Source organism: Mustela putorius, unplaced genomic scaffold (assembly GCF_011764305.1).
Source record: "Mustela putorius furo isolate JIRA1106 unplaced genomic scaffold, ASM1176430v1.1 tig00000487_pilon_pilon_pilon, whole genome shotgun sequence".
In the NCBI taxonomy this organism is placed as follows: Eukaryota; Metazoa; Chordata; class Mammalia; order Carnivora; family Mustelidae; genus Mustela; species Mustela putorius.
In genome coordinates, this window is record NW_025421399.1 from 2,010,962 (window position 1) to 2,034,049 (window position 23,088).

The window sequence follows — 23,088 nt, forward strand, 5'->3', positions numbered from 1 at the left end:
ATTTAAAAAATTTGGGACGCCTGGGTGGCTCAGTTGGTTAAGCAGCTGCCTTCGGCTCAGGTCATGATCCCAGCGTCCTGGGATCGAGTCCCACATCGGGCTCTTTGCTCCGCAGGGAGCCTGCTTCTCCCTCTGACTCTGCCTTCCACTCTGTCTGCCTGTGCTCGATCTCGCTCGCTTTCTCTCTGACAAATAAATAAATAAAATCTTTAAAAAAAAAATAAAAAATTTAAAGATAACACTCCACTGTAAATATTTAAACTGAATATAAGGATGTAGAGAAAATGAATCGTCCTTTCTTAGTTCTCTCTTCTGTCTCTTGTGCTTCTTTCCAGATTAGATATGTATAAAAACATGTTTCTAAGTGTGTTTATATCCATCTGTATCATCTATGCTTTAAGAAAGAAGAAAATAACAGTATCAAGGCACTGTGGCCGTTCATGGCCACTCACCCTATGGCTGTCCTGAAATTCATTTAACCATTTCCCTGGTGACGGGTTAGGGTGATCTTTGCTATTATACGCAGGGGAACAATGAACATCTTTGTGCTCCTGGACACATAGTCTTGTGCGTTTCTGTGCACATGTCTGTAGCATACATTCCTCGAAACAAGATTTAAAAATCAGATGGATGTTGGGGTGCCTGGGTGGCTCAGTCGGTTAAGCGTCTGCCTTCCGCTCAGGTCATGATCCTGCCAAATACTGAAACATACAATTTTTAGGACAGCGGCTGATCTCTTGAGAAGCCTTACTCAGGGCTTCATGACTCTCTAAACCTGAGAGATCCTCCTCCAGTAAGTTCGTTAGGACCGTCCAACTGACAGAAGGGCTGTGTGGTCCAGGCACCTGCATGATTTCAGAGAGAATCTTAGCACTGGGAAGGCGTGTGCTCATTGTCAAAGGTCAATGTGGCCTGATGAAGTCAGTCTCTTGGTGACTTTGACATATTTTTTTTAAAAGATTTTATTTATTTATTTGATAGAGAGAGACACAGTGAGAAAGGGAACACAGGCAGGGGGAGTGGGAGAGGGAGAAGCAGGCTTCCCTGCAGGGAGCCCCATGCAGGGCTCCATCCCAGGACCCTGAGATCATGACCTGAGCCAAAGGCAGTTGCTTAAGGACTGAGCCACCCAATCTTTTAAAAAGATTTTATTTATTTATTTGAGAGAGAGAGAGATAGAACAGGAGCTGTGGGGTAGGGTGGAGTGGGGTGGGGAGGGACAGAGGGAGAGGCAGACTCCTCTCTGAGCAGGGAGCCTGATATGGAGCTCCACCCCAGGACCCCGGGATCATGACCTGAGCTGAAGGTAGACGCTTAACCCACTGAGTTCCCCAGGTGTCCCGCCCTACTTTGGTATTAATAAATTCTCTGAATACTGCTCATTAACTTAGCTGAAACACTAAGCACGGATCCTGCCCCGCTCAGGCGCTCTGCTGCATTGCTGGCTTGAATTACCAAGTTCCTGGAGCCATCCTGGGACCTGGGATAAGTCCGAGCGCTCATTTTCTCTGGAGCCCAACAGGATGCTGAGTTGACTATGGCTGACTAACCCCAAAGAGGCTGCCCTAAGAAACAAACCATCTTCCCTTGGGACTTACTCTATTCATTTCCTTGGGATCAGGTCTGGCTGGAATCTAGCCAGGAGCTCGGATTGTCCAAGAGAGATCTGAGTTGGAGATTCACACCCAGCTGAGTCTGCCTGCCCAGGGAACAGAAGCATCTGTTGGGTGCTGGGGGAGTCAGTGACAGATGGCTCCCAGGGGGTACAGGAAGAGCTTCTGCAACTTCAGCTGGGGGAGATTCCCCAAGTGACAGTAACGCCTTCATCCCCATTTAAATTTTGATCTAATTTCTGCATGTAATTTCTGAACTGATACTCTTCTGGTGACGAGGGAATAAAACAATGACAGGTCTCAATCATCTTCACACCCTCAGTGGGAGAAATCACGTTTTCTGCCACTGGGATTGCCTGATATAGAAGGGCAGGTTTTCCACTTTCCTTTTACACAACTTGGGCAGTGGAATGTCCTGCCTCTTCGAATTAGCTCCACATGCCACGGAGAGTGGTAAAAAGGGAATTGGGACTGCACGTCCGATCCATAAATCACTCACTAGCTCCTTATAGGAATAATTCTTCTTCTTTTTTTTTTTTTTTTTTCTTGAGCGTTTTTGTGCCGGAGTCCTCGGTTTCTGAAACAGCTTGCTTGGGAAGCAAGACTTTTCAGGGCTAAATGGTTTAATATTGTCTACAGCCGGCAAGCATTTATTTGAAGGACTTGTGTCTGGCAAGCCTGGGAAGTGGCAAAGGGTACTTCCTCTCTCATGTGGTGGAGAATTAAGGTCTCTGAACTTGTCCTCCATGAATTCATGGAGGGGTTAGAAAATGCTCACAGCAGCTCGTAGTTGGGTGCAGAGCAAGGCAACCCAAGTTTCAGTGCCTCCTCTGCCCTTAATCAGTCATGTCACATGGGATAAGTCACTTCATGCCTTTGCCCCACATTTTTCATTCATCCAATGGTCACCAAACATCTGAATATCGGTAATGCAGGAAGTGAAGGGATGAATTTAATGAGCACCTACTATGTTCATTAAACTCTGGCACTGGGGTATATCTTTTCTCAGTCTTCTCTGTAAAATATAGGTTAATACAGCACCTGCTCTCTATCCCTCTTGGGTTGCCATGGGACCCAAAATAAGATGATGCGTGGGAAGGGACTTTGGGAGCAGCAAATCATATAACCATGGAGAGGCCTGTTATCTTTGCCTTTAGCTCACATTTTCTACTTGTTGTATTTCCCCTTCCCATCCTTCCAAGCCTGCATGAGTTTATCTGGGTGTGGTTTCAGAGGGCTGACTATGCACCAGCCAACCCAAGTCCAGTGCAGACACATAGCTAGGAGTGTAACATTTCCTTCCGAGCCCATGCCCTAAGGTGCGCGTGTCACTTTTAAATATACATCAGTGGGAACATCGGCTTCCCACACACCGTGGGAAACTGAAGCTGAATATGTGTGCGAATCACACGAGGCTGAAGGGCTGGGTTTGGTGCCTTTGTGCTGTTCTTCTCACGTTGTCAGGAACAAGATCTGAGCCATCCTGTGATCTTGATCTACTGGGGCCAAAGGAACTCAGGCTCAGGAATCACCTCCTCCAGTCTGGGCCTTTTTTCTCCCGTTACCAGTTGCATAAAGATCACTTGACTCAGCTTAGGTGAAAAGGGGAATTTAGTGGAAGGATCCCAGAGCATCTAGAATCAGAGATAACTGGAGTCAGGGACTTAAATGCCTCCAGGACACTCTCTTGCAGTGGATTTATTTTCCCCCCTCTCTGTTGTGTTTGGCTTTATTCTTTTAGTTTGGTTTTCTCTCCAGAGAGGGGATCATGCCTTCTGGTAGCTCTTGGGTCTCATGGATCATAACTTTACTATTAGAGAAGGCCTGATCTCTTTCCTCTATTCCAATACCAAATATCCTAGAAAAGAAGTCTGATTGGCCTGGCATCGGTCTGGTGTGGCTCTAGACCAATAAAATGTGGCAGAGTTAGGGAGGGAGGGTATCAGGCAGCAGAGACAAAACTATTCCCAGAGATCGGGGAGATTCACGATGAGCTTGGCTGATAACCCAATGATACAGTTACTTCATCTCTGAGACTCACTTTGACTGTATGTAAAATGAAACTGATCACACCACCTAGTGCCATGGTGACATTTTGACACTTCCATCCTGCCCCTTGATCTAGCTAGTATTGGGGGCTGGAAAATAATGAGACAAACCAGGAAATCTTTAATGTATTAATACAAAGAAATTTGGTGATACGCAGTATTTACTTTCACATACCAAAAGTATGCAAAGCAGTTACTTTAAAAAAAAAATTATTTCCCAGGCAAGACCTAAATTCTGGAATTCAGTATTTAATTAAATAATACCTTTTAAAATGGTGAATGAAATTGTGTATTAAAAAATGCAAACTGGGATGCTTGGGTGGCTCAGTTGGTTAAGCCGCTGCATTCGGCTTAGGTCATGATCCCATGATCCCATGATCCTGGGATCAAGTCCCAAATTGGGCTCCTTGCTCCATGGGAAGCCTGCTTCTTCCTCTGCCTTGCCTGCCATTCTGCCTGCCTGTACTCTATCTCTCTGACAAATAAATAAATAAAATCTTTGAAAAAAAAATGCAAACTGATCTGAAACGTATTATTACAGAATGGGCGAAAAGACAAAAAGCATGGTGTAGTAGACTTCAAAGAACATAACTGAATGTGAAGTCTTTCTGTTTTATGTAAACCAGGTTTAAAATTAATAAAGGGAAGGGCAAAACATAGAAAATGATAAGGAATAGCTTTTTTATGAATCAGCAATTTTAAATTATAATAAACAAGTATATTGCTAATATGGATTATTATATTCAAATTTTATAATTTACAAGAGTATGTGTCATTAATCAATCTTTCTATTATATTCACAGAAATAGCTAGGTGAGACCCAAAGAGGATCTTCCCTTGTGCTCTGGAGGAAGAAATTGCCGGAGTGATAGTAACATGAGCCCTGTCTCCTAAGTGGCCAGGGGAAGAGTTTCTTGATCACAAACTCAGATGGAATTTACACATAGCTGTGAATGACTAGTCCAGCCCAAGGCAACGGGGGCAAATGGCTTTTAGAAAGAGTTGGAGGATATAGTTCAAGGCTTAAACCAGCCATGCTCAGATCTGCTTCTGAAAAGCAGAGAAAATTGGAAGCCCCATCATCTGAGGCCTGGCCAAATGGTCCTGTTTCCCATATCTTGCAGTCCCTACTTACCTCCTCGGGCTGTGATGATAACCACTAGAGCATTTAGCCACATGCTTACATAGATACTCAATGGATATTGATTCTTTTTCTATAGCTCAAAAATCTAAAAAAAAAAAAAAAATCATGGGCACATAAACAAGATGGGCTACAGACATTCAATTGTAAAACTAGGCCATATAGCTCAAATAGTGACTATGGTATCTTCTGATTTGCTTAAAAGTGGCCCAGAGGACCCCATGATGATTCTTAATTTCAAAAATATCTCAGTATTCTAAATACTTCCTGGCCCTCCAGTCTGGGCCTTTTTTCTCCAGTTACCAGTTGCATAAAGATCACTTGACTCAGCTTAGGTGAAAAGGCAGGCTTAAGCATGTTGGGGGGAAGAGTCACATCTACTCCATGAAAATACATAAAATGCTCATATTGTATCTTGTATTAGATAGAGACATGGGTATAATTACAGTACACAGTATGCCAAAGGCTCAAAATGGCAGAACACTTATTTAAATTGTAGTTTAGAATTTCTCAAACCACTACCCTTTCCTAAGAAGCCCGTGTCCTCATGACGTTGTCAGCCCCATTAAAAAAAAAACAACAACAGGAAGTTGTCTGTCATCTGAATGTGCAGTCTCCATCATCTAGCAAAACACTTCTAACTAGACGTGTGGCTTTGGGCAAAGCTGCTTGAGCCCTTCAACTTGAGGAACATTTTTGTGCCTACCACAGGGAAGGCTTCGGGATGGATTTCTGTGGGATGACTCAGATGTGCCCTTAAGATTTGGAGCCTGAGTAACTTGGAGAATAGGGATGCCTTTTAAGCCGCACCAGGGAAAATAGCAGGATGGTTAGTGGGGAGCTTAGACATACAAAGTTAAAGATCTTAGTTGGGTCCCCAGCTGCCGCTCCCAATAGGTAACTAAAATGTGGGCTCAGAACTTGGGAAAGTTGCAGCGGCTGGAGACAGAGCTGAGAATTTCTGGAAGTGATAGTTGAACTTGACTGACTCTTTATTTTTTTTTTTTTAAAGATTTTATTTATTTATTTGACAGAGAGAAATCACAAGTAGATGGATAGGCAGGCAGAGAGAGAGAGAGAGAGAGAAGGGAAGCAGGCTCCCTGCCGAGCAGAGAGCCCGATGCGGGACTCAATCCCAGGACCCTGAGATCATGACCTGAGCCAAAGGCAGCGGCTTAACCCACTGAGCCACCCAGGTGCCCCAAGACTGACTCTTTATTAATGAGGTTGTAGGTTCAGCTGATTTAATAGTGACACCCACATAATGGTACCTTAAACCAGACAGAAGTGTATTTCAATTTTTGTTTTTTTGCAAGATTTTATTTTCAAGTAATCTCTATGCCCACCATAGTGTTCCAACTCACAACACTGAGATCAAGAGTTGTATACTCAAGAGTGGCCAGCCGGTCTCCCTGGAAGTATATTTCTTTCTCCGTTACATAACAGTTCAGGAGTAAGCCGTCTTGGGCTTGTATAGTGGTTCTGGGAGGTCAAAGACTTAAGGTCCTTCGGTCATTTTGCTTCAACGACCCCAGAGTCATGACCTTGTTCATATGGTCCAAGATGACTCACTCAATACCACCACATCTGCACATCCAGTCAGTGGGAAGGGGGGAAAGTGGGAAACAGACAGGAGCCGAAAGTACTGTAGGACCAGAGCCCCAGTCTTTAGCGAGACATGGCTGCCACAAGGAAGGTCACATTTCTTGTCTTCCTTGAAGGTAATTGGTTAAGGGGAGGTGAGCAAAAGACTTGTGAGCAACTTCTAGGTCTACTCTGTAAACATGTTTTGAATATGAATATGTCCTTCCCTACTGAGTCAGAGGGCAGTGCTGAGAAGGCCACGTTAAGGAGGGTCTCCTTAAGGAAGGTTTTTACAATGCTACCCACAGGTCAAGGAGGATGGGAACTGAGGACATTAGGGCAGTGGCTCTTAACCAGACTGATTTTGCTCCCCAGGGGATATTTGGCAATTTTTGGAGACTTTTTTTTTTTTTAAAGATTGTATGTATGTATGTATGTATGTATGTATTTATTTTTTAAGATTTTATTTATTTATTTGACAGATCACAGGTAGGCGGAGAGGCATGCAGAGAGAGAGGAGGAAGCAGGCTCCCCACAGAGCAGAGATCCCGATGTGGGGCTCGATCCCAGGACTCTGGGATCACGACCTGAGCCAAAGGCAGAGGCTTTAACCCACTGAGCCCCTGTATTTATTTATTTGACAGCAAAAAAGAGAAAGAGAGAGTACAAGCAGGGGGAGAGGGAGAAGCAGGCTCTCCACTGAGCAGGGTGCCCAATGCAGGGTTCAAACTCAGGACCCCAGGACCGTGATCTCATCTGAAGGCAGAATCTTAACCGCTGAGTTGCCCTCATGCTCCTTTGGAGACATTTTTGACATTTGTGACTGCTGGGGGCGGGGGATGCTATTGGCATCTACTAGGCAGAGGCCAGGGGTGCTGCCAACCACCCTACAATGCAGAGGAAAACCCCTAAAAACAGGTGATCTGACCCTACATGTCAGTAGTGCTGAGATTGAGAAACCTTGCATTTGGGGATTAGGGGAGTGGTTCCCAAACTTTGCTGCAAAGTAGACTCGTCTGGGACCTTTTCCAAGTCCTGATGCTCCTGTCACACTCAGACCAATTAACTCAGTATCTCAGAGTGAGTTTGATTACATTATTTCTTAAATCCCTTCCAACTCGAACATTTCACGAGTAATACAAATGATTGAATACTGCCTTTTTTTTTTTTTTAAATTATTTATTGGGGTGGGTGGCTCAGTCGGTTAAGCATGTGGCTTCAACTCAGGTCGTGACCCCAGGGTTCTGGGATCCAGCCCTATGTTGAGTCTGCTTCTCTCTCTCTCTGTTTTCCTGCGCCTGCTCTCTCACTTGCCCTCTCTTTCTCAAATAAATAAGTAAAATTTTTAAAAATTCTTAAAAAATGATTTTATCTTTTTTGAGAGAGGGAGAGAGAGAGAGCACGAGTGAAGTGAGAGGCAGAAGGAGAAGCAGAGTCTCTGACGAGCAGGGAGACCGATGTGGGGCTCAGTCCCTGGACTCTGGGATTGTGCCCTGAGCTGAACCGAAGGCAGATTAGCTGACTGAGCCACCCAGGTGCCCCTGAATACTGCATTTATGATTTTATTTATTTATTTGACAGAGAGCTAGACAGAGCCAGAGAGCACAAGTGGAGGGAATGGCAGAGGGAGAGGGAGAAGCTGGCTCTGCACTGAGCAGGGAGCCCGACCCAGGGCTTGATCTCACGATGCTGGACTCATGACCTGAGCTGAAGGCAGATGCTTAACCATCTGAGCCACCCAGGCACCCCTGGACTTTTTTTTTTTTTTCCTTAAGTATGCTCCAGACCCAGCATGAAGCCCAACACAGTGCTTGAACTCATGACCCTGAGACCAACACCTGAACTGTGATCAAGAGTCAGACACCCAGGCGTGCCTGGGTGGCTCAGCGGTTTCAGCCTCTGCCTTCGGCTCAGGTCATGGTCTCAGGGTCTTGGGATCGAGACCTGCATCGGGCTCTCTGTCAGTGGGGAGCCTGCTCCCTCCCCACCCTGCTCTCTCTCTGCTGATCTGCCTACTTGTGATCTCTTTCTCTGTCAAATTAATAAATAAAATTAAAAAAACAACAACAACAGTCAGATGCCCAACTGACTGAGCCACCCAGGTGCCCCACTCACACCAATCTTTGAGTGTGGGCTGTGGAAATTAGGGAAGATCAGTCTTCCCGGGTCATGTAAAGGCAAGTATATAACTAGGGAGAAAAAAATGTCTTTGCCCCACACATACCCCCCCTTCCCTCTCTCAGCCCAGTTTGCAACAAAAGAGGGTAAAATAGCCATCCGGGAACAAAGAACTTGGAAAGGTGGACCCCCAGGCTTGTGTTTACAAGAGGACCAGGGGCACTAAAGAGGCACAGAGGGGACGCTTGTTAGAACCTGTGATCATTATTGGACCAGGCAGGGGCCCCTGAACTTTGCCTCCTTCTGCTGAGCCCTGAAAGCAGGAGCTGGGCTCTCTAATTGCCACATATGCTGGTTTTATTGGGTGGCTCAGCTGGGTGGAGTGAACTCCAGGAAGGGACACATTCATTTTTAGTTACCTCACCAGATTGCTAATTTTCACTCTGGAGGCATAAATCACCATAATTGTTGTAAACCCAAAATGGAGGGGCAGCTCTTTTGGGCATGGGGGGCGGGGCGGGGGCGGGCAGGAGCAGCAGCTCCTGTTACCACCAAAGCTCTGTTCCTTGCGGCTCAGGGCCTGGAGAGCCGGAGAAGACGTCTTGTGTGGCTCTGCGGGGCACTCCAGATTTTGGATGGAGGCCATCCTGGAAACTCATCTTCCTTCTGTTGGGGGAAGAAGCGGAGTTTCCAGAGGACCAGTCCCTTTTGATTTAGTGGCAAGAAGATGACCCCAGATCTTTGGTCCGCGACTAACTGGACGGCTGTTGACATGCTTGGTTTGCAAATGGAACATCGTCCCTCTTTTATTTCTGGTCTCTTCCCATCAACACACTTCTTGGTTGGGCTTATTTTTTTGCATCTCTCCTGAGGAAAGCCTTAAAAGTTCCCAAAGAATTACCTCGAATAGAAACCAGACGCTACACAAATCACTAGAGGAAAAAGAAGTCAAATGTATCTTGTCACTTTGTTGCCCATGCTTGCAATATTGACTTCTAAAAAATTTGTTTTTTAAAGAAAACCAACCTAGGGGCGCCTGGCTGGCTCAGTCGGAAGAGCATGTGACTTTTAATCTCCAGGTCATGAGTTCAAACCCCATGCTGGACGTAGAGATTACTAAAAAATAAATAAATACACTTAAAAAAGATAAACTTAAATCAAGTTTAAGAAGCAGGGTCATTTAAAGGATGATTAACTCAGAATAAATATGTGAAAATTCCTTACTATTCTCACAGAAGATGAGGAAGTGGAAAGTGGAGATGGGAGAATAATTTTTTTTTTTTGAAGATTTTATTTATTTGTTTGACAGAGAGACAGAGATCACAAGTAGGCAGAAAGGGGGAAGCAGGCTCCCTGGTGAGCAGAGAGCCTGACATGGGGTTTAATCCTAGGACCCTGAGATCATGACCAGAGCTGAAGGCAGAGGCTCAACCCACTGAGCCACCTAGGCGCCCCTATTTTTTTTTTTTAACAAAGTTCATCTTGAAAGCATGTCTGGGGGCGCCTGGGTGGCTCAGTGGGTTAAGCCGCTGCCTTCGGCTCAGGTCATGATCTCAGGGTCCTGGGATCGAGTCCCGCATCGGGCTCTCTGCTCGGCAGGGAGCCCGCTTCCCTCTCTCTCTGCCTGCCTCTCCATCTACTTGTGATTTCTCTCTGTCAAATAAATAAATAAAATCTTTAAAAAAAAAAAAAAGAAAGAAAGCATGTCTGGGTGTCTGATTTCTTTTCCCCTTTTTTCCTGGTATTTTTAAGATGGCCCTGAAAGTGAGGAAGGAGGAAACTTGATTGTGACCCCAAAAAGAGGCCCTGTTGAGGAGGAATGTGTTTTTTAAATTATTTTTAAATATTTTATTTTATTTATTTATTTGAGAGAGAATGAGAGAGAAAGAGAGCATGAGAGGGAAGAGGTCAGAGGGAGAAGCAGATTCCCTGCCAAGCAGGGAACCCAATGCAGGCCTCGATCCTGGGACTCCAGGATCATGACCTGAGCCAAAGGCAGTCGCCCAACCAACCGAGCCACCTAGGCGCCCCATGGGAGGAATGTTTTTTGCCTAATACTATAAAGCTTTGGAGAATTTGCAGCCCAAACATCCATTATTACTTATGGTAGGTTGTTGGCCTAACAGGAGAGGGAATTTTACGTCAGGGACATTTAGGGCAAAATCGAGGCTGTGCCTGGGTTTAAAAAGATAAGGCTGACAAATAATGGATTGCAACTGGAGAAACTGTCCTATGAGATGGCCCTGGCCCTGGTCTGTCCCCTCCCCTCCTCCAGCTGCCCCCAGATGACAGGGGGCAGCCCTGCTTTGTTTTTTGTCTTCCAATCACCTGCCCTCATGTTTAGGCAGCAGAGAGAGCAGAATTAATAAACACAGCTCTGCCTCCAGCCACTAGTGCAGTATTTATAGTTTTCTAATTCTTCCTTAACAGCTTCCCACCACCTCTCAGATCCCTAAGTGTCCTTTTCAGAACTTACCAAAGTGCCCGGGTCCAAAGTAGATGTTCCATAGGAGTTTGATGAATTCATTCAGATTTGGAGAAGAAGTGGGGGAAAAGTCAAAGAGGTATTTTAAACTGCTTCATTGTCTCTGGGGCCCTGCCCCTATGAGGGAGGACCTCAGATGAAAGGATTGAGGGCATCTTTGTCAACGTCTCTAGGTTGGGTCAGGGCTCCAGTGGAGCACTGAAGGAGGTCCCATTTTTTCTAAAGTTCCCTGTCATTAATAACAATCATAGCCGAGGGGCGCCTGGGTGGCTCAGTGGATTAAGCCGCTGCTGCCTTCGGCTCAGGTCATGATCTCAGTGTGGATCGAGCCCCGCATCTGGCTCTCTGCTCGGCGGGGAGCCTGCTTCCCCTTCTCTCTCTGCCTGGCTCTCTGCCTACTTGTGATCTCTCTCTTCAAATAAATAAATAAAATCTTAAAAAAAAAAAAAAACAATCATAGCCGAGTGGCAGTTATATACTTAGAAGCAAATCTTTCTGATTTTTGCCTTCCAGGGCAGAGGTGTTTCCCCCAAGAGCTGAGATTCCCCCCAACAGAAAAAGCTAGGCCTGTCTTGGCTGCAGCAATTCCTTCTTGTTTTGGTGGCGGGAAGTCTTGTGATTTTTCTCACCAACTTCTCTGAGGATGCCACCTTTTGGCTACACACACTTGGGTGATTTCTGCCACCCCCCATCCAATCTAGGGTTGCAAAGAGCTTCAGTACTTTCTTCTCTGCTTCCTACCTTCCCCAACTTCTTACCAGAATGCCAGCAGCTGTGACTAGTCTCTGAGACAGAATAGAAATAATGGGGGGATTGTGGTTAGGGCCGAACACATATATCAGTCTAGGAATAGGCATCAAAGCGAAGTCCTTGTTACTACAAAGAGGATGGTGGGAAATCATTTCTTTTTTTTTTTTTTTTTTAAAGATTTTATTTATTTATTTGTCAGAGAAATCACAAGTAGACGGAGAGGCAGGTAGAGAGAGAGGAAGGGAGCAGGCTCCCTGCTGAGCAGAGAGCCCGATGCGGGACTCGATCCCAGGACGATGAGATCATGACCTGAGCCGAAGGCAGCGGCTTAACCCACTGAGCCACCCAGGCGCCCCGGTGGGAAATCATTTCTTACCCATAATGGGTGGTAGTGTGGGTGGTGATGAGGCCTAGGGTATTTGTTTTATTTTTTTATTTTTTTAAGATTTTCATTTATTTATTTATTTATTTATTTGACAGAGAGAGATCACAGTAGGAGAGAGGACGGGAAGAGATCACAGAGAGAGAGGAAGGGAAGCAAGCCCCCTGCTGAGCAGAGAGCCCGATGTGGGACTCGATCCCAGGACCCTGAGATCATGACCTGAGCCGAAGGCAGCGGCTTAACCCACTGAGCCACCCAGGCGCCCCTAGGGTATTTGTTTTAATGTATTTTTTGGTGAAGGTAAATTATTTACTGCAAACTGTCAATGGCTGTGTTGTAAGGGCCACATGGAAGCTGTCCAAGGAAAGCAATATAGTTATAATGGGCAATTAGAAGTATCTGATATATTTAATAAAGTATTATAATATTATTATAATATTACTAACATAATATTATATATATATTAACCAAAGGGCAATAGGAATATATTCATTTTTGGACTGCATTTGATTCAGTGTCTCTTAGGGGAGAAGAGGATTTCATGGGCATCTGCATTTGGGCTGTCAAGTTATCCATTATCTTTGCTTTTCTTTCTTTTCCTTTGGCTTAAAAAAATTCCTTGGTGTTACAGGAAATATGTGTATTGTGTAACAAACTTGCACTCTTGAAAACATGTATATGTAAATAAAATTTGGTAAGTTTTGCTGTTAATATTTACTACTGAGATGCGTGTTCAATAATTTCCAAATAATCCTAAGAGTGCTTAAAGTTAAACTTTATTTTTAAAATTTTTTTGAGAGAGAGAGCATGTGGGGGTGCAGGCAGAGGGAGAGAGAGAGAATCTTTTTAAAAATTATTTTATTTTATTTATGTATTTATTATTTATTTATGTATTTGAGAGAGAGAGGGAGAGAGCACGAACAGGGGTAGGGGGAGCAGTAGGCCTCCCACCTAGCAGGAACCCCCCCCCCCCCAACTAGAGGCTTGATCCCAGGATACTGGGATCAAGACCCAAGGTGAAGGCAGGCACTTAACCAACTGAGCCACCCAGGCTCCTCATCTCTAAGAGATCTTACAGTATTTACTGCTACTACTACTACTACTACCACCGACTACTACCCACTGTGGTTCTATATCCCTTTCCCCCACAGCGCTTTGAAGACAAAACAAACTCCATGTTCCCCCCTCCTTCCAGGTAAATAAAGCAGAATATAAATTTAAAATTTCTAAAGGCAGAGAAAGGAAGTCAAATGGGTTAAGTTGAGCACATTGACTGGAGAGCAGGATCTTCCTTTCCATTCACCAGGAAAAAGAATCCGAGCAGTACTGATTAACCTGGAAACACGGAGCTTTTGGAGTCAGTGAGAGCTATTGCTCCTGGTTTTCTGTGTCATTTTTTCAGTCCGTGGTGAGATGTTGGAGGGACAGAGTCCAAAGGTGCAGCACTGTAATGTAGCCTGAAGCTAAAAACAAAAGGGTCTGACATCCTCCCTTTTGCTTGATTGGAGGGTCACTCACGCCAGGGTGCCTTCATTTCGTTATGCGTTACACAGAGCAGTGCGGTGTGGGAGAATCCTTACTTCACCTTAGGATTGTTGCAAAGGAAAACGGAGACCAGAAATACAAGTTGGGAGACCCGAGCTTATGACCTTAGGTTCACAGCACGGCTGCTATCTGGGGGGCACAAGTTCTGAGGGTACTGGAAGGGGAAAATTCGGAGTTGAGAAGTGGTTTTCACAAGACAGCCGGGTGGCTCTCTGGGGTCTCAGACTGAGGGGACCTGTACCTGACAGATGAATTTGACACTGACCATTATCTCACCCTCAGGCTTAGAGTAACTGGTATTCGTAGTGTGTTTACTATGTGTCAGACTCCTTGCACAATTGTCTTAGTTATCACCTGAGCCCATTTACAGCAACATTATCCCATTTTATAGATAAGAAAACGCAATCCCCAAAGATTAATTTGCCCAGTGTCACTTAGATTAGCGGAAGTGTCAGTTTCCTTATCTGTAAAATGAATTAATAACAGAATTAGACTATCGCCTAGTGGTTTGTTACAGAATCGCTCAAGATAGTAGTCACGAGCCATGAAGAGGTAAAGCTCCGGGGATAGAAGGAACCGCTATAAAGCAAGTTTTGCCTTTTCTAGGCTTGAATTCGGGTTCCTTTTTCAAAGCGCAGGCGCAGGCGCGCAGGAGGCGTTATGGTCGTAACTTCCCGACGCCCTTTGCGCAGGTTACGGTCGCCCTCTGCCGACGTCAAGTGGGAGAGCGCTGAGAGCGAGCGTTTCTGGGCCTGAGAGCCGCCTGAGAAGCTCGCTGGCCTGTAGAGGGCGCTGCCAGCGTACAGAGTAACCCACTTGGCCGTCCCTTCCTTAAGCACTTCCTGTCTGATCTCTATGATTCGTAGGCTGCGTCACGGGAAATTCCATTCGTTTTCAATTTACTGTAAACAAAAGGGACGTGCGCCGACCCGGAAGTGAATACCGGAGCAGGCCGGGAGTAGCTCTGAAGGCCGGATGTAAAGCTGGGCGGCGGCGGCCTTAGCCATGGCGGTGGCTGTGGCCCTGGCGGGAGCCGTAACCACCACAGAACTAGGCCCCGCGGAAGAACTCGCCAAACTCGAGTATCTGTCTTTAGTGTCCAAAGTTTGCACCGAGCTGGACAATCACCTGGGGATTAACGACAAGGATCTGGGTAAGTCGGAGGAGGCCCCCGCGGCCTCTGGGCTTGGGTCGAGGGAAGCGGAAGGAGAAATGGGGTTGATGGGCTGAGTACCTGTGTTTCTGTGAGTCTCTTTCCCTCTCTGTCGCAGATACTTGGGCCCAGGGAAGCAGCGGCCTTATCCCCCGCTTGAGAACCCTCCAGGCTGAGGTGTTCAGGAGACCATTGCCCAGAGCTATCAGTGAAACCCCGAGCGGCTATCGCTCCTGCTCCCTGCTCCCTCCCCAGCCCCAGCCTTAGTTAATTAAACAGCGTTAACAACAGCAGCAGCAGCAGCCGCTTCGTAATGATGATAATGATGGCCGACCTTTATTGACAGGGCAGATATTATGCACAGGGCTTTACTTACATTATCTTACTTGGTCTTCACACGACCGTGTCAGATAGTATTTGTTTTTCCATTAAGAAAACAAGGGTCTTGGGCTCCCGGATGATTCAGTCGGTTAAGCGTCTGCCTTCGGCTCAGGCAGGTCATGTTCCCAGGGACCTGGGATCAAGCCCCTGTGTGGTGCTCCGTGCTCACCTGCGTCTCCCCCTCCCACTATCTGCCGCTCCCCCTGCTTGTGCGCTCTCTTGCTCTCTCTGTCAAGTAAATAAATACAAACGTAAAAGAAACCCCAAAAACCTAAGGGTCGAGTAATTAAGTGATCCCCCTCAAAGTTACATATCAAGTGTTAGCCTAATCTGGAATCCCAAGTCTTTCGAAGTCTCCCTTTAATTGTTCTCAACCACTTATTAGGCGTTTAGGGATAGAATGTACCAAAAGGTGGAACTGAAAAAGGCCGGGGGCCTAGAGCTCAGGCCACAGGCAGGTGGAGTCCTTATGAAAGCAAAGGGAGGAAGGGATCAAAAGCGTCAGTGGAGGTGTTCACCTTTGATAGGTACAGGGATGCTTGATCCATTTTAATAGGAAGGAGGACAGAGAATGTGGTTGTAGATGCAGATAGGTTTAGGGACTGGTGGTAGGAAGATGAGGGAGAGACTTCCATTTAATTGTTCTCTTTTCTAAATGAAGATGAAGCCATCAACTGAAGAGATGGAGGGGAAAGGGCATGTGACAAAAGGGGTCAGGGAGGTTAGATGTGTGATCTTGATTAAGATACCTAATGTCTCTGAAGCTGTTTTCCTCATCTGTGAAATGGGGACGGTAAGGTGTTTTTTCCGGGGTTATCATGTGACACCTAGGAAGATGCGTTGCTGCCAGTTTGTTTTAGTTCACCTTTTTTCTTGCTTCCCAGTCAAGATAAGCTTGTCCTGTATCATTTGTCTTCATTCTCCCTCTCTTTTAGATGGTAATGAATGACACTCTTGTAGTTTGCTCTCTGGGTTGTCTGTTCCTTCAGCAAACATTTAATGAGCCAGTGTTAAATCGTTTTGATGTTAACCTCATTATGTACAAAAATAGAATGAGGTATAAACGCCATAATTTTCTAGCCTATATATGACTGAAGACTCCATTTAATCTGCAGGTAGACTACAATTTTTTTTTTCTGTTTGTAATTCTGACACCATTTTTTTATTTATTAAAAATATTTAAGTAATCTCTGTGGCCAGCATGGGGCTTGGACTCACGAACCTGAGATCAGGGGTCGCACCCTCTTCCAAATGAGCCAGCGAGGGCCCCCTGACGCCATTTGTAATGTGTGTTTTTTCCAGGACTGCTAAGCAGTTCTGTGACACTGGGTGGTAATCCTACATTGAACTGAGTTTTGATGCTGTCTGCCTGGAGATAGCATCAGATCCCACAGGTTATGGACTCAGACCTACAAGACTGCCCCACCCCAAACTTCAAATACCATTTGCAAGGTCAGGTTGTCAACTTGTGCCCACCAAGTCACTATATATAGATCAGAGGTTCCAATGACCCCCCTCCTTGGGTTTGATTAATTTGCTAGGGCGACTCCTAGAGAGAAGCATTTTACTTACTACTTTATTATAAAAGGATATAACTCAGGGATAACCAGATAAAAGAGATGTGTAGAGCATGTATATGGGAAAGGTTGACCAGTGTCCATGCTCTCTAAGTGCCCACTGTCCTCAAATCTCCATGTGTTCACGTTGCCATAAGCTCTCCAAACCCAGTCCTTTTGGGTGTTTGTGGAGGATTTATTATAATAGGCATAATTGAAAATAAAAAGACATAATTGATTAAATTGTTGGCCATTGGTAAACGAACTCAATCTCCAGCCTCTCCCCTCTCCAGAGGTCAGAGGTGGGACTGCAAGTTCCAGTCGGTAAACACATGGTTGGTTTCCCAGGCAGCTCCTCACCCTTTTTGAGGAGCTTTCCTAAAGTCATCTCCTTAATGTAACAAAAGACTTGTTTCACTCTCCACACCTCTGAAATTCCAAGGGCTTTTAGGAGTGCTGTGCTGGGAAAGGTGATGGAGACCAAACATATATTTCTTCTTATAAATCTCAATATCGCAGTGTTGTACACAGAATTATAAAACCAGTAACATTAAAGTTACTAAAGTTGGAAAAAATGAGATAGTATTGTTCATTTGAAACTAAATTGCCAGAGTGGGTTTAATATCTAAAAGGTGTATATTTGCTGCTCGTTTTTTTTTCTTTTTAAAGATTTTTATTTATGTATTAGAGAGAGAGCGTAAGAGGAGAGAGGTCAGTGGGAGAAGCAGATTCCCTGCTGAGCAGGGAGCCCGATGTGGGACTTGATCCCGGGACTCCAGGATCATGACCTGAGCTGAAGGCAGTTGTTTAACCAACTGAGCCACCCAGGCGCCCCTATATTTGCTACTCTTACATTTAAAAAAATTTTTTTTTCTAAAGATTTTATTTATTTGACAGAGATCACAAATAGGCAGAGAGGCAGGCAGAGAGAGAGGAAGGGAAACAGGCTCCCCACTGAGCAGAGAGCCCGAGGGGGCTTGATCCCAGGACCCTGGGATCATGACCTAAGGGGAAAGCAGAGGCTTTAACTCACTGAGCCACCCTATTTGCTACTCTTATGTTTATTTATTGACTTGATTCTTTTGATTTTGGTTTTAATGTATTTTTTTTTTTAAGGGAGATGGTGGGGGAGGGACAGTGGAAGAGGGAGAGAAGTAGGCAGAGAGGCAGGCAGAAAGAGAGAGAGAGGAGCAAGCAGGCTCCCTGCCGAGCAGAGAGCCCGATGTGGGCTCTATCCCCAGGACCCTGGGATCATGACCTGAGTGGAAGGCAGAGGCTTTAACCCACTGAGCCACCCAGGTGCCCCAGGAGAGAGAGAATCTTAAGCGGCCTCCATGTTCAACTGGGAGCCTGATGCAGGGCTTGATCTTACCACCCTGATAGCATGACCTGAGCTGAAAGCTAAGAGTCAGATGGTTAACGGAATGAGCCACCCAAGCACCCTGATGTACTATTACTTAAATCAGTTTCATTATTTTTCCTGTTTTCAGGACAGAGAGACAGCCAGAGAGGAGCACAAGTAGGGGGAGTGGGAGAGGGAGAAACAGGCTTCCTGCAGAGCAGGGAGCTCCACGCGGAGCTTGATTCCAGGACCCCGGGATCATGACCTGAGCTGAAGGCAGATGCTTAATGACTGAGCCCCCCCCAGGCGCTCCAGCACCGACTTGTTTTTAATCACTAATTCATCTTTGAGATGCCTGGCTAAGTCATTTGGTAGAGCATGTGACTCGATCTCCAGGTCGTGAATTTGAGCCCCACATTGGGTGTAGAACTCACATTAAAAAAAAAAAAAAATTCTGGGTGCCTGGGTGGTTCAGTCCTTAAGTGTCAGCCTTCAGCTCAGGTCGTGATCCCAGAGTCCTGGGATCCAGCCCCGAGGGAAGCCTGCTTCTCCCTCTCCCCCTCCCCCTGCTTCTGATCACTCTCTCTCTCTCTTTCAAAAATCAATATATCTTGGGGCACCTGGGTGGCTCAGTGGGTTAAGCCTCTGCCTTCAGCTCAGGTCATGATCTCAGGGTCCTGGGATTGAGCCCCACATTGGGCTCTCTGCTCAGCGGGGAGCCTGCTTCCTCCTGCCTCTCTGCCTACCTATCATCTCTCTCTCTCTCTCTCTGTCAAATAAATAAAAAATTAAAAAAAAATCAATATATCTTAAAAAATTCTGACTCACTAGTTCATCTTTGATTGTTGACTTAATTTAATGATGTAATTTTGAAAATTAAGAAAAAGCCCCTGATTAATGACAGCCGCAGTGTGAATGTGCTGCTGATTGCTTTGGAGTAGTCTCTCGAGCACTGCGTGCCCAGCACCACGTGACTGACTTCTCTCTCCACATTTCTCTGCGGAATGTGGACCCAGAAGTCAGGTTGCTTCGGTTCCACTCTGGCTCCACCAGTTATTGTAGGGTAGGTCAGCATCTCAAACCCTTAGCCTCCTCATCTGAAAAAAAAAGGCGGGGGGACAATAATGGCATCTGCCAATGGGGGCTGTTGTGAGACATGGGGATAACTCTGGTGAAGCACTTAGCATAGTGCTTTCTGGGCACAACAGGGCGGTCACAAAGCCTTGACCATTGACATTGTTATGTGTAAGCTCTGTCCCTGTACTCTGATGGCATTTGGCTTTTACTTAATGGCATCAAAAAGGTAAAGGCATAGAAATGCCAGCTCGGAAATGGTATGAGAGCACTAGTTTATGCTAGTTATCCAGATCTCCCATGCTATGATTGTTACGTTTTAGCTTTAAAATCCAGATGAAACCATTACCGCTTTCCTGTGGGGTTTACAGCGTGAATGTTACTATCTCAGTCCCTCAAAAAATGCACTTTGCTCCCGAAAGCCTCTTACTTAATAACTATCTCTAATATTAGAAATTTCCAACACTGGGCAGGTTTGTAGAGAAAAATCTGGGGGGCAAGTGAGTCTTTGATCAACTTGGAGATTGTATCACCCAGCAGCCGCCTGGCTGGCGTAGATGGATTGGGTCTGACCTTCCTGAAACTGTAGAAAGCTTCCTACTGTGTGCTTCCATGGGGGGAGATGGGAGGGGGGAAGGAGGGCTTTTGCTTTTGGGTACAGTCACCTCTGGAGTCTCTATGGCAATGTGGTCAGCTACTAGTCTTGTGAGAAGAGTGTGATGATCTGGGGGAGGAGAAATTTTCTCGCTTTGGTGCGTGAAGGGCCTGGCGAGCCATTCTGTAGTAATATCTTTGCATTTCTGAAAATGAACTGGAACATACCTGGATAATCTTGGTACTCTAAATTCTCTTTACTCTCACTGGATGGCGCTCTCTGGTTTTTATGACTCTTGGATAGGCTAATTGGTTTGGCTTTTAATGTACTTGAAAGTGATTTTTTACTGGTCTCCATTCCAGTTTTAATCCCTTTTCTCCTTTGCAGCTGAATTTGTGATCAGTCTCGCTGAGAAGAATACCACTTTTGATACTTTTAAGGCTTCCCTGGTCAAAAATGGCGCTGAATTCACGGTATGTGTATCTAGGGACCCTTGTTTTATTTTAATGTCACTACTGAAATTTTGATAGGATTTCACATAGGATTTCGGTGGAGAAAGGAGATAATTTGTACATACCAATCAAAGAAAGCCGTAAATGTGTAATGTTTTCATACCGCACGGCAGCGGTGATATAACCGGATTTCCTGTGATGCCTTTCTAGGAAAGTGGGGCAGGATTTCCATCATTAAGTCTTTATGAGTGTTTATAGTCTTGTTCTATGAATCCGAAGTCAAAAGCAAAAGAGTCTAGGTTTTGGAAGTAATTCTGAACAGTGGAAAATAAAAATGGTTGAATGGAACTGAATTACTTTTCCCCCCAAAGAGTCCTAAATATCAGCTTTCTCTGAAGCCACTTTGCTAGGTTCATGCCCGTCATATAGATACTCTGTGCTTTGTTTGTTCCAGCTAGCTCCGTTCAGGTGTACAACCAGTTTTTCTTTCTTTTTTTTTTTTAAGATGTGTTTTTTTATTTTTTAATTTTTTTATTTTTTTTTAAAGATTTTATTTATTAATTTGACAGAGAAAGATCACAAGTAGGCAGAGAGAGAGAGGGAAGCAGGCTCCCCGCTGAGTGGAGAGGCCAATGCGGGACTCGATCCCAGGACCCCAAGATCACGACCTGAGCTGAAGGCAGCGGCTTAACCCACTGAGCCACCCAGGCGCCCCAAGATGTGTTTTTTTTTAGAGAGGGTGAGAGAGAGTGCATGTGTGTGGGGGGCGGAGTGGCAGAAGGAGAGAAAATCTTAAGCTCAAGCTGAGCATGGAGCCAGACATGGAGCTCAATCTCATGACCTTGAGACCATGACCTACGCTGAAACCAGGAGTCAGACACTCAACTGACAGTTGCCACCTAAGTGCCCCTAAAACTAGTGGTTTTAAGCACTAATTCAGGGGCTGATAATTTTTGTTCTGTTTCTTTTCAAAGGATTCTCTTATTAGTAACTTGCTGCGCCTCATACAAACCATGCGGCCTCCAACAAAGCCTTCTACTAGCAAAGGTGAGTAGAGTGTCTGACTGTGCTTAGCTTCCAGAACGCTGTAGAGCGTGAGCATCCTGTAAATTGTGTTCTTTTCCCTTGTGGCAGCTCTTGAGCCATGTTCACAGTCTAGTAACATTTCCCAGATGACGTAAAATTAAACTCATTAGACATAACTAATCAAATGAATTCTTATGTATCTCTTTCCCCACCCTCACACCCTACCACATGCCCAGATAGTTTGTTGAGGGTTTTGTCATCAGTGTTATTATTAGGAAATCAGATTATGTTTATATTAATGTACATGAGTTACATGTAGAAAGAAAAATGCCATGTTCGGTTTTTAGTTTGATGCAAATCTGATATTGAGGTTCTTTGTTAAAAATATTAAATCTGTCTTTCTCTTTTTCTTTTTCTATACTTTTAACTCCTCGATGCTCTTTGATGAAACAAGATCCAGTTGTTAAACCCAAAACCGGAAAAGAAAAGCTGAAGGAACTCTTCCCAGTCCTTTGCCAGCCAGACAACCCTTCTGTCCGGGTACTGATACTATTTTGAGAATGTCTGCTAAACTGTGGTGTTTCCTCCATCCCTGTCCCTTTGCTTTTTGTCTCAGTAGTTCCTAGTTTTAAGTTTGTGTTCCTTGTAATATATTTTTCAAATTGAAAGTGTTGGTCAACTCCCTGAATGTGCACTATGCCTAGAATAGTGTTCCAGTTCAGAGAATGATGTTTGAGGGAAATGGGATTGACAGTTGTGGGGAGGCAGTGATTAGGGATATGAAATAAGTATGGAATAGCTTAAGGTTCTAGAACATATACTGATATGTGAAATTAGATTTTTTTTGCTCTATTACATGTTAGAAGTGTTTTTGTTTTTATTTATTTTTTTGAAGATTTTGTTTATTTCTTTGAAAGAGATTGAGAGAGAGTGTGCAAGAGTGCACAAGCAGGGGGAGGGGCAGAAGGAGAGGAGAAGCAGACTCTCTACTGAGCAGGGAGCCTGATTCGATTTGGGGCTTGATCCCAGGACCCTGAGATTGTGACCTGAGCTGAGAAGCAGAGAGTTAACTGACTGAGGCACCCAGGAGCCCCCTTAACATCTATTTTCTATTTATAGTAATACCTTGGATGCTTTTGCAGGAGGGGTGGTAGCTAATTGCCCTCTGTAGGCTAGGCTTGTATGAAAGAGAAAGGGAATTTGCCAAACGTAGCAGTGATTTCCAAGAGCCTCTGCTCATTCCTTCTGCTGGAAATCACCACCTGCCTCTCCTCTGCTTCCTTTGCATAAAGTGGTCAGTGATGTAGGGGCTGGAGTGATGTAGAGGGATCTGGAGTGCGGATGTTCACGATTTTCTCCCCCTCTCCTCCTAACTTCACCGGCCGCGGCTGTTACAGACCATGCTGGATGAGGATGACGTGAAAGTCGCTGTGGATGTGCTGAAGGAACTAGAGGCCTTAATGCCCAGTGCTGCGGGCCCGGACAAGCAGCGAGATGCCGAGCACCGGTTCGTTCTTAGTGTCTTAGCCTTTGGAGGTTTAGGATATCGTGATAGTTGAATTTCTTGGATCTGCTAAGCAGAATTTTGGGCAAGGTTACAGAATCTAGACCGGCCATGTCCCACATTGTTAGATCTCCTTCATTGCTCCCTGCAAAGAGTATTTACACAGCGAATGCTAAATCGTTCATAAGGTAGAAGTCTGGGTTGAAGGAGGCTGAATATGTTTGTGACCTCCTCTTTTATTGGCCTGCAGGGGTGTCACAGAGAAACTCTAATTCAGTTCAGCACTCAGTAGGCACTTGATGTATGCAGCACTGTGCTGGGTGCTTTGGGATGCAGAGA

At 45.2% G+C, this 23,088-nt stretch overlaps 1 protein-coding gene and 1 non-coding gene across 3 annotated transcripts in view; both read left to right on the forward strand.

Annotated features, from left to right (window-relative positions):
- Nucleotides 1-9,538: 9,538 nt before the first annotated feature.
- TRNAK-UUU lies at nt 9,539-9,611 on the forward strand. The gene has a single exon. It is a non-coding gene; the product is annotated as a tRNA-Lys (tRNA).
- Nucleotides 9,612-14,603: 4,992 nt separating this feature from the next.
- The window catches only part of DHX8 (DEAH-box helicase 8), a 33,787-nt gene continuing 25,302 nt past the window's right edge, over nt 14,604-23,088 (forward strand). Inside the window, exons 1-5 of one of the 2 annotated variants that reach the window (XM_045080749.1) lie at nt 14,604-14,819; nt 20,155-20,240; nt 21,194-21,266; nt 21,700-21,785; nt 22,643-22,752. In XM_045080749.1, coding sequence (XP_044936684.1) covers nt 14,672-14,819; nt 20,155-20,240; nt 21,194-21,266; nt 21,700-21,785; nt 22,643-22,752 — 503 coding nt within the window. In that variant the 5' untranslated portion in view covers nt 14,604-14,671. The remainder of the gene's footprint in view (nt 14,820-20,154; nt 20,241-21,193; nt 21,267-21,699; nt 21,786-22,642; nt 22,753-23,088) is intronic. The other variant, XM_004772601.3, reaches the window with a different exon arrangement.